The sequence below is a fragment of the Prionailurus bengalensis genome, chromosome A1 (assembly GCF_016509475.1).
Source record: "Prionailurus bengalensis isolate Pbe53 chromosome A1, Fcat_Pben_1.1_paternal_pri, whole genome shotgun sequence".
Taxonomy (NCBI): domain Eukaryota; kingdom Metazoa; phylum Chordata; class Mammalia; order Carnivora; family Felidae; genus Prionailurus; species Prionailurus bengalensis.
The window spans coordinates 141569011-141584413 of NC_057343.1; the positions used below are offsets into that span (position 1 = coordinate 141569011).

General features: G+C 43.1%; 1 protein-coding gene and 1 pseudogene across 4 annotated transcripts in view; both read left to right on the forward strand.

Annotated features, from left to right (window-relative positions):
- IQGAP2 (IQ motif containing GTPase activating protein 2) overlaps positions 1-7520 on the forward strand; it is a 296761-nt gene extending 289241 nt beyond the window's left edge. For all 4 annotated transcript variants that reach the window (XM_043592352.1, XM_043592373.1, XM_043592363.1 and 1 more), the window contains 3 exons: positions 445-582; positions 1644-1752; positions 6573-7520. In XM_043592352.1, the coding sequence (XP_043448287.1) occupies positions 445-582; positions 1644-1752; positions 6573-6686 (361 nt within the window). In that variant the 3' untranslated portion in view covers positions 6687-7520. The remainder of the gene's footprint in view (positions 1-444; positions 583-1643; positions 1753-6572) is intronic.
- LOC122479776 lies at positions 7353-10148 on the forward strand (annotated as a pseudogene).
- Positions 10149-15403: the final 5255 nt, after the last annotated feature.

The window sequence follows — 15403 nt, forward strand, 5'->3', positions numbered from 1 at the left end:
TCATAAGAAAGGAATTAATTGATTTCCAAGCACTATAGAAATGTTGATTTTACAAAGGTGAGGCAGTATTCAAAAAGCGCTTAGAACATGGCTGGCCACACAGTATTTATTCAATAAACTAAAACAGTCCTAGTAATACCTTTACTTAGGAGTATGCAGTTCATATTACGGAACCAAAGCTGCTTGGGACATGACTTACTATCGCCACTAAGTTCAATATGCCTGAGAAAATAGAGTAAGTACTAGTCTGTCGGTCACTTTGTAAACAGCCTTCTCTGACATTTCAGCAGTGAGGTTTTATGGCGAGGGAAAATCACCACCTACTTTCACAAAATAAAGTTTCATACTCAGGGCGGTGGGGGCCAAGCGTGAACAGTGGCGGGCACCACCGCAACCTCTGAGTTTGCCGTCATGACGACAGGTGGTTTATTCTTATTGTTTCAGAAATTCTCGAAGGTCAATTAAACTAGATGGAAAAGGAGAACCGAAAGGGGCGAAGAGAGCCAAGCCAGTGAGGTACACGGCTGCAAAGCTGCATGAGAAGGGGGTCCTGCTGGGGATAGACGACCTTCAGACAAACCAGTGAGTGTGGCCTGGAATCTGCGCAGAATTACACATGCCCTCTAATCACTCCCGTAAAATCTGACTCACTTCTTTTTGGTTTCCTGTGGCCTTTGAAGAGAGCTTCATTTGGTCTCTCAAGGCTTACCCTTGATTACAGATGACAGGGCGGGGACGTACATGTATTGTAATCTCTAGTCTGCCCATCAGACCCTGAGCATCAGTGCTGGGGGTTGTATGAAGTGCTGAGCAGGTCGTGTTTCCCATGGCTGGTCCAGTACATTTGGGTTTGCCAGCCTCCCCCTTCTCTCAGGAAAAACTGAGTCATAGCATTGAGAATGAAAAGCTGTCTTTTTGTCTTGATAGAGTTATTTACAATAGTATCTTTCTCACTTCAGAGCCACAGACTATGTGTGCCAACACCCGGGTCAGAGCCACTCTCGCAGTGTGCTGCTGGTGTGCGTGTTTGATGTAGAGGAGAAAATGGAAACCCTCCTCCGCAGCCCGCACTGGGTGCCCGAGGGTTCTCTCTTTTCACGGAACTGTGAGCCTTGTGGCCCATCACTGTTGCAGGGAGCCACATTCACCATGTGCGCTCCTCTCTAACTCCTGCCCTCTCTCCAGGCCTGGCTTCTGTTCCGTTTATCGCAGCAAACCTTTTCTCTCAACCATACTGACTCAGAGAAAATGCTTCTTCGTCTTTGTAGTTTCTATAGAAGTAACCATCTAAAACATTGAACTGGCGTCTCAGCAGTCTAAGTCACTATTTAATTCTCAGGATCTGCGAACCCCATTTTTCCAACTGTATTTTAAGCTCTTTAAGAACAAGGGCCCTATTTAATAGCATTTCTTCAGTAATAAAGCATCTACTTGGGTGCTCTAGGCAACAATCTCAACAAGAGCTATCAAACCTAGTTTTAATGAGCAGAGTGGGGAAGGGGAATGATGGGAGGTTGGGGAGGCTTCCTTAGGACTTTCGGGTGGACCTTTCACTAAGCATGGTAATTTAGGATTCCGTTAACTAGTTTCAGCTTTACACATAGAATTGCAATTCCTCATGTGAATGTCCCTTTCTTCACTAGGTTTAAAAATGTTACATTTGATATCATATCTACTGAAGATGTGGGCATCTTTGATGTCAGATCAAAATTCCTTGGTGTTGAGATGGAGAAGGTACAGCTCAATATTCAGGTAAGCTGGGATTTCTGCAAAGTGGGGGTGAGTTTTATAATGTGCGGCGTGCTTCCCCTGGCTTGCCCTCTTCATGACAACACGGGGGTATAACAGATGACCACTGCAAGCCTTATTTGCCAATATTGGCCTTTTAAGCTTTGATGATTTGTGGAAAGCTCTGATCTTTCAAAGTATTAGAACTTAGGGGCGCCTGGGTGGCTTGGTCGGTTAAGCGTCTGACTTCGGCTCAGGTCATGATCTCATGGTCCGTGAGTTCGAGCCCCGCGTCGGGCTCTGTGCTGACAGCCCAGAGCCTGGAGCCTGTTTCAGATTCTGTCTCCCTCTCTCTGACCCTCCCCCGTTCATGCTCTGTCTCTCTCTGTCTCAAAAATAAATAAACGTTAAAAAAAAAAAATTTAAAAAGAACTTAAAACGCTTTTAGATGGCAAACCATAGCAGTCAGCTTTTCTAAGTCATGTTTCCATTTTGATGCTTAGAGGGAAAAAATAGCATAAAAGTATTCAAAGCTATTAAGGCGAGAAAGTTTTCTTATTTTATTTTTACTTTTTTAGTGTTTTTCTTTATTTTTTATTTATTTTATTTTATTTTTTGAGAGGGGGCGGTTTGTGAGCAGGGGAGGGACAGAGAGAGGGGGACAGAGGAACTGAAGTGGGCTCTGCACTGACAGCAGAGAGCCCAATGTGGGGCTCGAACTCATGAACTAGAAGATCATGACCTGAGCCAAAGTCAGATGCTGAACTGAACTAAGCCACCCAGATGCCCCAAAAGTTTTCTTTCATTAGGAACTTGGATTTCTTTGTAAGACTATATATCCCCAGGATTGGAACTTTACTGACCTCATTTCTGCTTCTTTCTCCTGCTTAGAATCATTTCTACATTAGTTTATGAAATCTGTTAAATGCTTAGGCACATAAGACATGCAAAATAGTTATCTACAAGTAGAAAAATGGCGTCTACAGTTGGAATTATTGCTGTTTTCTCATGAGGACCATATTTAAGCCAAATAGACTTGAACAGAAGCTGAGACATCCAGTTTCTATGTCCAAAAACAAAAGGAGCAAAAACAACAATGACCAAAAAAAAAGTGAAAGGAGAACACAATCCAAGGCTTAAGATCATCTTCTGCCAAATTGATCCTCAGCAGAGGATCAATTAAAAGATGTAATTGAGTTTTTCTTTTTCACATGAGAGATTTTCAGTGGAAATAACACCTATTTACGTGGGTCCCAAACTACTAGTAAAATGGGCCCCAGGTATTCTGTGTGTATCTACACAAACCATCTTGATGAGCCACTGCAAGGGACAAGTTCTAGCCTCCCTGCCTGCTGAGCCCCTGGCTGAGAACCCTGAAATTATTTCCCCCTCCTAGGAGCAGATGCCATTGCCCTTCTTTCCCCTCTAGCATTGCTTGTAACTTACAAAAAAACAAAAAACAAAAAACTAAAGGAGTATGATAAGGGCCATTGAGATAATGGAGTGAGAGTCCAGAGAGAAAACGAAAGGTAATGAGTAATTGTGAAAAGTATACATAAGTAAAACAGCGTTATTTTCTACCTTATTTTTAAACGCCAGTAAATGTAGCCATCTAACAATTTAACTGAAAAGCTTGAGTTACTTTATGTACCATTTAGATAAACACGGGAAGAGTAAAGAGAGTGCCGCTAGGGATGTGCCTTCGTTAGTCATTCTTCTTTAGAAGTGGCAAAAACGTATCATGTGTTTGTCAAGAAGGAAATGACCCGAGACCAATCACCATCAACTGGACAGATGAATCCCAAGTGACAGGGACACACCTGTTCAGAGAGACCTCAGGAATTCCAGGGCACTTCCTTTGAACACTGGTGCAAATACCAAGCTTCATTTGCTCCTTTGTTAAGGTTTCAGCATGCGGTAGGATTAACTCTTCATGCCATTCATCTGTACACAGAATTGATTGTGAAATGTTACTCCTTTGCTGCATACAGATAACTCATACACCCCAGATTTTTAAAGTCATGAACATGTCACCAGGGCTAACTGCATAACTTGTGGGGCTTGGTACAGAATGAAAAGGTACAGCCCCTTATTCAGAATTATTGAGCGTCTCAAGATGGTGAGAGCAGAGCATTATACTCTGTACAGGTTGAATGCCCCAGTAGCCAGCCCAGCATCTAACAGCTAATAAAGTCAGACTTGTGTTTATATTTATGGCTTTCAGACAATTACATTAACAAGTGAATTACCTGATGGCCAGGTCTTTAGTGTGAGACAAGAATTGGCAAAAGGACAGAAATTTCTAAGAGAACTAAGGGAGATCCCTTCTAACATTATGTTTCTGGGTCTTCTTCTCCCCTCCTTCCTCACTTCCTAAATATTATGTAGTAATTGTATCCTGCAGCTGTCGGCAGTATACCTAACAGGTGGGTGCGACTTAAGATGTTCTGCTCCCACAAATAATGTTCAGTGTTTATCAAGGGCTACGGGGTTGACTCCGTTCCCTTCCCAGATGAAGAGCTGAAGTTCAGGGAATTCATTATACAAGAGGCAGCTGGAGTCCAAGTTGTTCATCAGTCTGCTCCATTGCCCCTCGCCTAGGATTACAGTTGATCTTGACAAAGCATGGGCCCCTACATATGGCTTGTGGACTTTGATCTCCTATGTCCAATAGCACCCTTGTGAAATTAGCAGTGTTGTCCCAATTTACACAAACAAAACAACTTAAGAGAGGTGGTGTGATGTCGCAGGGTCATAAGATAGCAAATGGTGGGGCTAAGTCTCAAATCTGATCTTCCATCCACAAGTACAATCATTATCATTGCTCCCCACCTTAGGGGCCCAGCTGCTTCCCCTGCAGACACCTACAGGTGTCTCTCACTTTGAGTACAGTTGGAGGAATGTGAGGAGGTGGAGGGGGACGCTGGCAATAGCTAAAGTTCTCTCAAAGATGATTCCAACTTGTGCAGGTGGCCTTGCTTAATAGAGATACAAGGCATTATCATTAAGAACCAGGAAGTTTCCTGGGGCGCCTAGGTGGCTCATTCAGTTGAGCATCCAACTCTTGATATCAGCTCAGGTCATGATCTCATGGTATGTGGGATCGAGCCCCACATCAGGCTCTGTGCTGATAGTGCAGAGCCTGATTGGGACTCTCTCCCCCTCTCTCCCTGCCTGCCTCTCTCTCTCTCTCTCTCTCTCTCTCTCTCTCTCTTTCTCTCTTTCTCTATCAAAATAAATAAAACATTAAAAAAAAAAAAAACAAGTTTCCAGAGCTAGGAACAAGAAAACGAGGTCTGGGTTTAGTCTAGGGCAGTTCAAGAATGATATCTTCTATTTGGGGAAGCCCCCCTGTTCTATGTTATTGTGAGACATTGCTCCTAAATCTCATGCATATGATTAGTGTGACCCAGTTACTAATTCTAGCAAGAGTTGATGTCCTTTGATTATGTGGTGGCAGTGAAACATAGAACGATAGACCGACGTGAGAATAAGGGCTTGTTCTCAGTACAGGAACACAAAGTAGTCTAGATCAGGAAAGACTAGCTTTGTACACTGCTCTCCAAATTGTAGTCCACAGCTTCAGTAAATAACATGAGCATTTATCCCCACTTTACATACTTATTTATAAAGTATACATGTTCATGCTGACAGCTCAGAGCCTGGAGCCTGTTTTAGATTCTGTGTCCTCTCTCTCTGCCCCTCCCACCCGCATGCTCTTTCTCTCCTCCAAAAATAAATAAAAACATTAAAAAAATGTTTTTAAAGTATGCATGTTCCCACTACTAGACTCAAAATATACTTTATAAAATATATACACAAAATTGAAGTGTTTAAAGAATGAGAGAAAATACTAAATGGGAGTTCTCATACTCTTTTTGCTCCCCAAGGGGTAGCCTTGCTCACTTCACTTTAGAAAACACCACTGTTCTTGCGGCACCTGGGTGGCTCAGTTGGCTCAGGTCATGATCTTAAGGTTCATGAGGTTGAGCCCCATATCAGGTGAGCTCACCTCCCTCTTCGGATGAGCCCCAATTCTCTCTCTCCCCTTCTCTTTGACCCCACCCCTCTCCCTTCCCCTCCCCTCTCTCTCCCCCTCACTCGTGCCCTCTGTCTCAAAAAAAAAAAAAAAGAAAGAAAGAAAAAGAAACACCACTGTAAAAAGAAACACCACTGTCTAAAGGATATGCCCCATCCTGCTGGATTATCTGTATTTTGAATGTTTCAATTAAAATTATAATTACGGGGCTGCCTGGGTGACTCAGTCAGTAAAGCATCTGACTCTTGATTTCAGCTCAGGTAATGATCTCAGGGTCCTAAGATCAAGCCCCATATGGGGCTCTGAGCTGGGCATGGAGCCTGCTTCAGATTCTCTCTCTCTCCCCCTCCACGTGCATGCTCCCTCTCTCTAAAATAAATAATTTTTAAAAGTTACAATTACATATCTGATATTAACTTGATGATGGTTTTCTTGCATACAGTGCTCATCAATTCTAAAAATCTGTTTTCTTTCATTTTGGTAGGTGCTTCTCAAAGTATGGCACTCAGACCATCAATACCATCATCACATGGGACCTTGTTAAAATGCATATTCTTGGGCCTTACCCCAGAGCTACAAAGTCAGAACTTCCAGTGCATGGGGCCCAACAATCTGTGTTTTAACTAGCTTGTGTTTTTAACCAAATGATCCCGATGCACACTGAAACTTAAGAACCTCCACAGAGGTCACTAGGTCAACTGAATCTATTTTTGTCGACAGATTCTTCTAGAATGTTTTTTTAAGAATGTTCTTAAGCACGCAAAATGTTAAATTTGAGATTTAACGATGTCCCTTACACTTTCAGGATTTACTCCAGATGCAGTATGAAGGCGTAGCTGTAATGAAAATGTTTGATAAGGTTAAAGTGAATGTAAACCTTCTCATCTACCTGCTGAACAAGAAATTCTATGGAAAGTGAAGTGCCTACAGAAGTGTCATGGAATCTGTATCACCTGGATTGAGATGAATCTGCTTAATATTTTTGTTGTTAAACATGATTGAAATCACTGCTTACAAATGTGTGGGTTTTTTTTTTTTTCTTAAATGACCAAAACTGTTCTGAAGAATGTACCCATGTGCCTTTTTGATAATTTGATACGATGGTAGAATAATACAAAAATGAATTGATGGAAACACTTCCACATTATGCCGTGGTATAGGTACTCTGACTTAAAACTTTGGCAATCTGTGATTTGTTTTAAAGTAGGGAGAAAATAAGTTTAGCTGACTTAGAGACAAATCTGTAGACCTATTTTCCTATGAAAAAATAATTTTAAATGTCCCGTTTGAATAACGTCATCCTTCATAGATTTGTTCCTTTGGAGAAATGGAAACCTAATAATTTGTAATGAATTATTTACACAGATACTTTGTTCTAAGCCCTGCCTTCTGGGAGTTACCAATTTTAAAGAACTTTTGTGCAATTCAAAATGAAGTTTTTATAAGTAATTGAAAGTGACAGTACAATAACACTTTCTGTATAAAATTATATATTTTATGTGATTTATTCCTACTAAATGAAGTGCACTACTGCCTTGTGGTGAAGGCTCTTGTTCCCAGAGCCTTTAAGTGACTAAGGAGCACCATGGATAGCGAGCTTAAGCCCCCACCTCCGCCCCTCGCAGTTTATTTGAATACTTCAATTGTGCCTCTCAATTTTTTGTAATGCAATAAAATCAGTATCTAGATGGTTTTTAAATGTATTCTTTGAAAATTGTTTTATGTAAAATAAATGTTAACTGAATTACATGAATTGGACTTTTTAGGTGTCCTAATACGAAATCATTTTGTGGGTAGAAGGTTCTTGGTGGGGCTTACCAGGAAAAGAAATAACGTGTCGACAGCTGTACTTGTTAGGGTGCAGACTAAAAAGCTGTAACCGAGGGATTACAAAACCCTGTGGCTGGGGCGCCCAGTCGGTTACACGTTCTTTCAGTCGTTACTGAAATAAGAGAGAAGTTGGTTTTTGTCAGATTCATCAGTTCAGAGGTAAGTGAGCGGGCTTACAAGATTGTGTAGAGACCCAGGCTGGCCACTTGGCTCTGTCTTTATCACTGAAGGGAGAAAGAAGTCCAGAGCATGCCATTTTGTTTTAAGTAATTTGAGTCACTTCTCACATCTGATTGACCAAAACTTAGTCATGCAGCCACAGCCAGCTTCAATAGAGCCTGGGAAATAAGATCTTTTAATCAGGCAGCCCTGTTCTCAATTAAAAGCTGAGGTGGGGCACCTGGGTGGCTCAGTCCTTTAAGCTTCTGACTCTTGGTTTTGGCTCAGATCGTAATCTCGCAGTTCGTGGGTTCTAGCACCGCATGTGGCTCTGCACTGACAGTGTGGGGCCTGCTTGGGATTCTCTCTCTCCCCGCCCCCCTCTCTACCCCTCCCCTTCTCTCTCTCTCAAAAAACTAAAAAAAATAAATTTTTTTTTAAACTGGGGCAAGAGAGGTGATACTATTAACAAAAGAAAGAGTGATTCCTGGGGACAGGTTAGCTAGCTATCTTCATGACAGTAGTGATTCAGACTCTCAGGCTGGAGCCCCCTGATACTTGGGATTCTGTTTATTCATTCAACAGGCTTTATTTTTCATAGGGATTACAAAATATTTCTCAGTGTAACTTAAGCTCATTTAACAAAAGTGAACTTTTAGTGTGAGATCAATAGAATTTGGAAATTACAAATTTTTAAACTTTTTTTAATCTTTTGAAAGAGATCAGAGGGGGGCGGAGGGGGGCAGAGAGAGGAGAGAGAGAATCCCAAGCAAGCTCTTTGTGCTGTCCCTGCAGAGCCCAATGTGGGGCTCAATCTCACAGACCATGCGATCATGACCCAAGCCAAAATTGAGACGTTTAACTGACTGAGCCATCCAGGCACCCCAGAAAGTTCAAATTTTCAAATGTAGAATCTGCCACTTTAGTGATTATGTCCAGCTGTACATATTTTTAGCGAAGAGAGTAAGTCTACACTACTGGTCATCTGATCTACAAATGTGGTGGGATCGACACAAGAACTATCAAAAAAATTTGAGGAGTCTGCTGAGTGGGAAAGGGCTCCTTCAAGTACGCCTGGGTCTCAGATAAACTGAAAGTCGAATGTGAACATGGTAACAACACTGATATCTCCCTGTGGAAATTTGAGACCAGCAAGTCTTGTGTGACTACCATTGATTGATGCCCCAGGACACAGAGACTTTATCAAAAATACGATTACAGGCACATCCCAGGCCGACTGTGCTGAGCTGATCGTTGCTGCTGATGTTGACGAATTTGAAGCAGGTATCTCCAAGAATGGGCAGACCCATGAGCATGCCCTTGTGGCTTACACGCTGCGTGTAAAATAACTTGTTGGATTCCACTGAGCCACCCGACAGCCAGAAGAGATAGGAGAAAATCATTAAGGAAGTCAGCACCTACAGTAAGCAAATTGGCTACAACCCCAACACAGTGGCATTTGTGCCAATTTCTGGTTGGAAAGGTGACAACATGCTGGAGACAAGTGCTAACACGCCCTGGTTCAAGAGATGGAAAGTCACCTGTAAAGATGGCAATGCCAGTGGAACCACACTGCTTGAAGCTCTGGGTTGCATTCTGCCACCAACTCGTCCAACTGACAAGCCCTTGCGTCTGCCCTTCCAGGATGTCTACAAAATTGGTGCCATTGGTGCTGTCCCTGTGGGTCGAGTGGAGACCGGTGTTCTTAAACCAGGCATGGTGGTCACTTTTGCTCTAGTCAATGTTACAACTGAAGTAAAGTCTGCTGAAATGTACCAGGAAGCTCTGAGTGAGGCTCTTCCTGGGGACAACATGGGCTTCAATGTCAAGAACCTATCTGTCAAAGATGTCCATCGTGGCAATGTGGCTGGTGATAGCAAAAATGACCCACAATGGAAGCAGCTGGCTTCACGGCTCAGGCGATAATCCTGAACCATCCAGGCCAAATCAGTGCCGGTTATGTACCTGTCCTGGACCGTCACACAGCTCATATCGCCTGCAAGTTCACTGAGCGGAATGAGAAGATTGATCATCATTCTGGAAAAAAGCTGGAAGATGGTCCCAAGTTCTTGAAATCTGGTGATGCTACCATGGTTGATATGGTTCCTGGCAAGCCCATGTGTGTTGGGAACATCTCTGACTCTCCTCCTCTGGACCGTTTTGCTGTTCATGATGTGAGACAGATGGTTGCTATGGGTGTCATCAAAGCAGTGGACAGAAGGCAGCTGGAGCTGGCAAGGTCACCAAGCCTGCCCAGAAAGCTCAGAAGGCTAAATGATTATTGTCCCCAATCCCTGCCACCCCAGTCTTAATAAGTGGTGGGAGAACAGTCTCAGAACTGTTGTGCCAATTGGCCATTTAAGTTTAATAGTAAAAGACTGGGTAATGATAACAATGCACCATAAAACCTTCAGAAGGAAAGGAGAACGTTTTGTGGACCATTTGCTCTGTGGGGGGGGGGGGGGGGGGGGGGGCAGTTTTGAGTTATTAGTTTTTAAAATCAGTACTTTTTAATGGAAACAACTTGACCAAAAAATCTGTCACAGAATTTTGAGACCCATTAAAACAAAAGTTTAATGAGAAGAAAAAAAAGAGGAAATGCTCTGTCAAAATGCTCACTATCTTAACAGTTTGTGAATGTGTACATTTTTGTAATGCGTTAACCTTAACACAGACCTGCATACCTAAAAGGAATCAAATAAACATGCATCTTGTGTAGGGCCCATCTTGTGAAGAAACCTCATCTTCCCTGCAGTTACAGTACGTGAGGAACAGGATCCAGGGACGGTGGGAGGTAGATTAAGCTTCCTCCTCTGTGCTCCAGGAAGGATTTTTAGTGGAAATGTGTAGAAGGAGCCAAAGTTAAGGAAAAATGTTTAGAGGCAAAAGCTAACGTTTCATAGTATTTCTGAAGGGAGTTTGTCTTATTCCGAGACTGAGCATTATGCTTGAGTCTTTATTAATATATACCTTCGTATCATGCCAGTACCGTCGAGGAAAGCAGTGCATGTTTTCTCTCGGCCGACATGGTAAGGCTATTGTTTTTTGTTTTTAATTTTTTTTCAATGTTTGTTTTTGAGAGAGAGCATGGGGAGGGGAGGGGCTGAGAGAGAGGGAGACACAAATCTGAAGCAGCCTCCAGGCTCTGAGCTGTCAACACAGAGCCCAATGCAGGGCTCTAACTCACCATGAGATCATGACCTGAGCTAAAGTCAGACGCTTTACCAGTTCAGCCACCCAGGTGCCCGGTAAGGCTATTTATTGTTGAAGACACTACCAACTGCTACTTGAGATCTTTAAGGCACATGAGTGAATGGGTGACCCAGAGAAGAAATGTGGTAGAGTGTGAACAAGAAGAAACCAGCAGAGGCATGGATGTAGATATGGTTGGAACCAAGGCCTATACCCCTCCCAGGAGCACTGAACCCCAAGCCAGCGAACCGCTGTGTCTTATAACCCTGAGCCAGTAAAGACTCCTAACCATTGTAGAGGAAGAAAAATAATTTTCCCTCTCTCCTTCTGAGTGCTTCTTGGCTGAGACGCTCTGTAATAAATTATCAAGAGAAGGGTGCCTGGGTGGCTCTGTCGGTTAAGTATCCGACTCTTGATTTTGACTCACGTCATGATCTCACGGCGGTAACTTCCATGGTGGGCATGGAGCCTGCCTGGGATTCTCTCTCTCCCTCTCTGCCCCTCCCCCACACTCTCACTTTTGCTCTGTCAAGGTAAATTATGGAGGAAAAAAACAAATACAAGTTTAAAATGCATACCTCATGTATACACAGGAAAACTAAGAAACACTCCTGGAAAGAGCCCAAGCCCCCACCTTACTATCTTCGGCTAAAGACAAAAGGTAAACATACATTAAAAAAAAAAAAAAGAAGGATGGTAGGGGGTAGATGGGGGATGGAGAGTGCAATTCATGGGAAAGTGATAAGAGGAAATGTTTGCTCAAATTTGCCCCACCTCAGGGCGCCTGGGTGGCGCAGTCTGTTAGGCGTCCGACTTGAGCCAGGTCACGATCTCGCAGTCCGGGAGTTCGAGCCCCGCGTCAGGCTCTGGGCTGATGGCTCAGAGCCTGGAGCCTGTTTCCGATTCTGTGTCTCCCTCTCTCTCTGCCCCTCCCCCATTCATGCTCTGTCTCTCTCTGTCCCAAAAATAAATAAACGTTGAAAAAAAAAATTTTTTTGCCCCACCTGGAACATAAGCCAGGTGAAGAAGGAATGTCTGATAATAGGGCTCCAGTGTAAAATCTCTTTATATGTGTAAACTGCCGTTACAAAAGGATTACTTGTGCTTACAGAGCTTCTCCTGTGTCGTTAGTTTCGAAAAAATCATCGCTTCAAAATAAGCCATATGCCACAAGGCATATTTTGGAGCATTACACTCTGCTACCCTCCACCAGCTTCCTCCCCAGAACTCATAGCTTTTCTTACTCAGTGGGAAGAAGAAAAAAAAATGTTTTTTTGCTTTTGAAACACTTAACCAATTGAAACTATAACTTCATTTTTGTATATCTGACTCCTTGACTTTGATGTATGACTAGTCGTGTTTCCACTATTAAAAAATGGTATTGTTGCAAGGTTTAGAGTCCATGCTACCTTGAACTGTACTTTTTAGCACCTAGACCTTAAGCTGCATTCTAGCTCCTCTCGAACAATGTGTCCTAGTCATCTCCAAGAGAGGGAAAACCTGTGCATACTTAATATTCTGGAAGTTTGTGGTAAAGAAAGAGACCACCTCATTGTGACCCTTGTCTGACCTGACATGTCTCCCTTAAGTCATTGAGAGACCAGAACCGTGGCGATGTGTGTTAGTGTATGTGTGTGTGGTTGAGTTCTAATTAGAGGGGCTATTCATGATGCAATTTTTAAAACTTTGGCTGTGGTTAAGTAGGGATTTGTGGTACTCCTCAAATGTCCCCAGAGGTGAACCACAGGACTCTCAATGGTGATAGCTGCCTATATTTTAAGAAATTCTGTGGCACAAAAACAGACACATAGACCAATGGAATAGAATAGAAACCCCAGAACTAGACCCACAAACGTATGGCCAACTCATCTTTGACAAAGCAGGAAAGAACATCCAATGGAAAAAAGACAGCCTCTTTAACAAATGGTGCTGGGAGAACTGGACAGCAACATGCAGAAGGTTGAAACTAGACCACTTTCTCACACCATTCACAAAAATAAACTCAAAATGGATAAAGGACCTAAATGTGAGACAGGAAACCATCAAAACCCTAGAGGAGAAAGCAGGAAAAGACCTCTCTGACCTCAGCCGTAGCAATCTCTTACTCGACACATCCCCAAAGGCAAGGGAATTAAAAGCAAAAGTGAATTACTGGGACCTTATGAAGATAAAAAGCTTCTGCGCAGCAAAGGAAACAACCAACAAAACTAAAAGGCAACCAACGGAATGGGAAAAGATATTCGCAAATGACATATCGGACAAAGGGCTAGTATCCAAAATCTATAAAGAGCTCACCAAACTCCACACCCGAAAAACAAATAACCCAGTGAAGAAATGGGCAGAAAACATGAACAGACACTTCTCTAAAGAAGACATTCGGATGGCCAACAGGCACATGAAAAGATGTTCAGCATCGCTCCTTATCAGGGAAATACAAATCAAAACCACACTCAGATATCACCTCACGCCAGTCAGAGTGGCCAAAATGAACAAATCAGGAGACTATAGATGCTGGAGAGGATGTGGAGAAACGGGAACCCTCTTGCACTGTTGGTGGGAATGCAAATTGGTGCAGCCGCTCTGGAAAGCAGTGTGGAGGTTCCTCAGAAAATTAAAAATAGACCTACCCTATGACCCAGCAATAGCACTGCTAGGAATTTATCCAAGGGATACAGGAGTACTGATGCATAGGGCCACTTGTACCCCAATGTTCATAGCAGCACTCTCAACAATAGCCAAATTATGGAAAAAGCCTAAATGTCCATCAACTGATGAATGGATAAAGAAATTGTGGTTTATATACACAATGGAATATTACGTGGCAATGAGAAAAAATGAAATATGGCCTTTTGTAGCAACGTGGATGGAACTGGAGAGTGTGATGCTAAGTGAAATAAGCCATACAGAGAAAGACAGATACCATATGGTTTCACTCTTATGTGGATCCTGAGAAACTTAACAGGAACCCATGGGGGAGGGGAAGGAAAAAAAAAAAAAAAAGAGGTTAGAATGGGAGAGAGCCAAAGCATAAAGACTGTTAAAAACTGAGAACAAACTGAGGGTTGATGGGGGGTGGGAGGGAGGAGAGGGTGGGTGATGGGTATTGAGGAGGGCACCTTTTGGGATGAGCACTGGGTGTTGTATGGAAACCAATTTGTCAATAAATTTCATTAAAAAAAAAAGAAATTCTGCTAAGAATGGATGATACACTGCTGATAAGCTTTTGAAAACCTATTGCCTCTGTTACTGAAATCTGGATTTAGCAGCAGGTTAAGATAGAGCTCTCAAAATCATCCTCTGAGTTCCAGAGGACAGAGACTGTCTTAGCCACTGCTCTAAGTCCAGAGCCTGGCCATGCCTCGTACTTGGTGCAGAGGTGGGGACCCAAAGACTGGATCTGATGGGCTGGGAAGGAGGCAGACCTCACCACCCCACTGTCCCTCAGGAGTCACAGTCTTGCTTTAGGTCAGCCCTGCTGTGAATGGAGCAGCTAGTGACCATCTCATTCTGACAACGCATATGCTCTCAAGTCAGTCTCCAAATAAAGGGGTTCATACAGATTTTCTAGGTTGCCTCACCCTTGTTTTCCTTAGAGCATAAAACTTCTGACCTAAAATGCAGTGGACGGTGTGATGGTTAATGTTGTGTGTCCATTTGATAGGGCTAAGGGATGCCCAGATAACTGGTTAAAAAACACTATTTCTGGATGTGTCTGTGAGAGTGTTTCCAGAAGAGATTAACTTTTGAAGGCGTGGACTGAGGAAAGATCCCTTCACCTTTGTGGACAGGCATCATCTAATCTGTTGAGAGCTCAAATACAAAAGGGCACAGGAAGGCAAAACCTCCCGCTCCCCCACCCCCCAACTGGGCCTTCTATCTCCTGCCTTTACACAGGTTCTCAGGCCTCCAACTCTGGAATTCACACCAGCAGCCTCAGTCTCAGAATGGGAGTTATGCCATTAGTTCCCCTGGTCCTCATGCCTTTGGGCTGGGACTGAACTATACCACCAGCTGTTATGGTTCTTCCAGCTTACAGACAGCAGGTTGTGGGACTTCTGAGCCTCTCTAACCACGCGAGCCTATATGTATATAAGAGAAGATTTATATATGTATATCTATATGTGTATATCTATATACATGATATAGATAGATGATAGATGTAGACTGTTGGTTTTGTTTTTCTGGAAAACCAAAACTAATATAGAATATGAATAGGAGAAGTAAAAGATACTGAGTTCACCTTATAAAACTGGAACAGGGGCGCCTGGGTGGCTCAGTCGGTTAAGTGTCCGACTTCGGCTCAGGTAACGATCTCGCAGTCCCTGAGTTCGAGCCCCTCGTCCCTGAGTTCGAGCCCCGCATCGGGCTCTGTGCTGACTGCTCAGAGCCTGGAGCCTGTTTCAGATTCTGTGTCTCCCTCTCTCTCTGACCCTCCCCTGTTCATGCTTTGTCTCT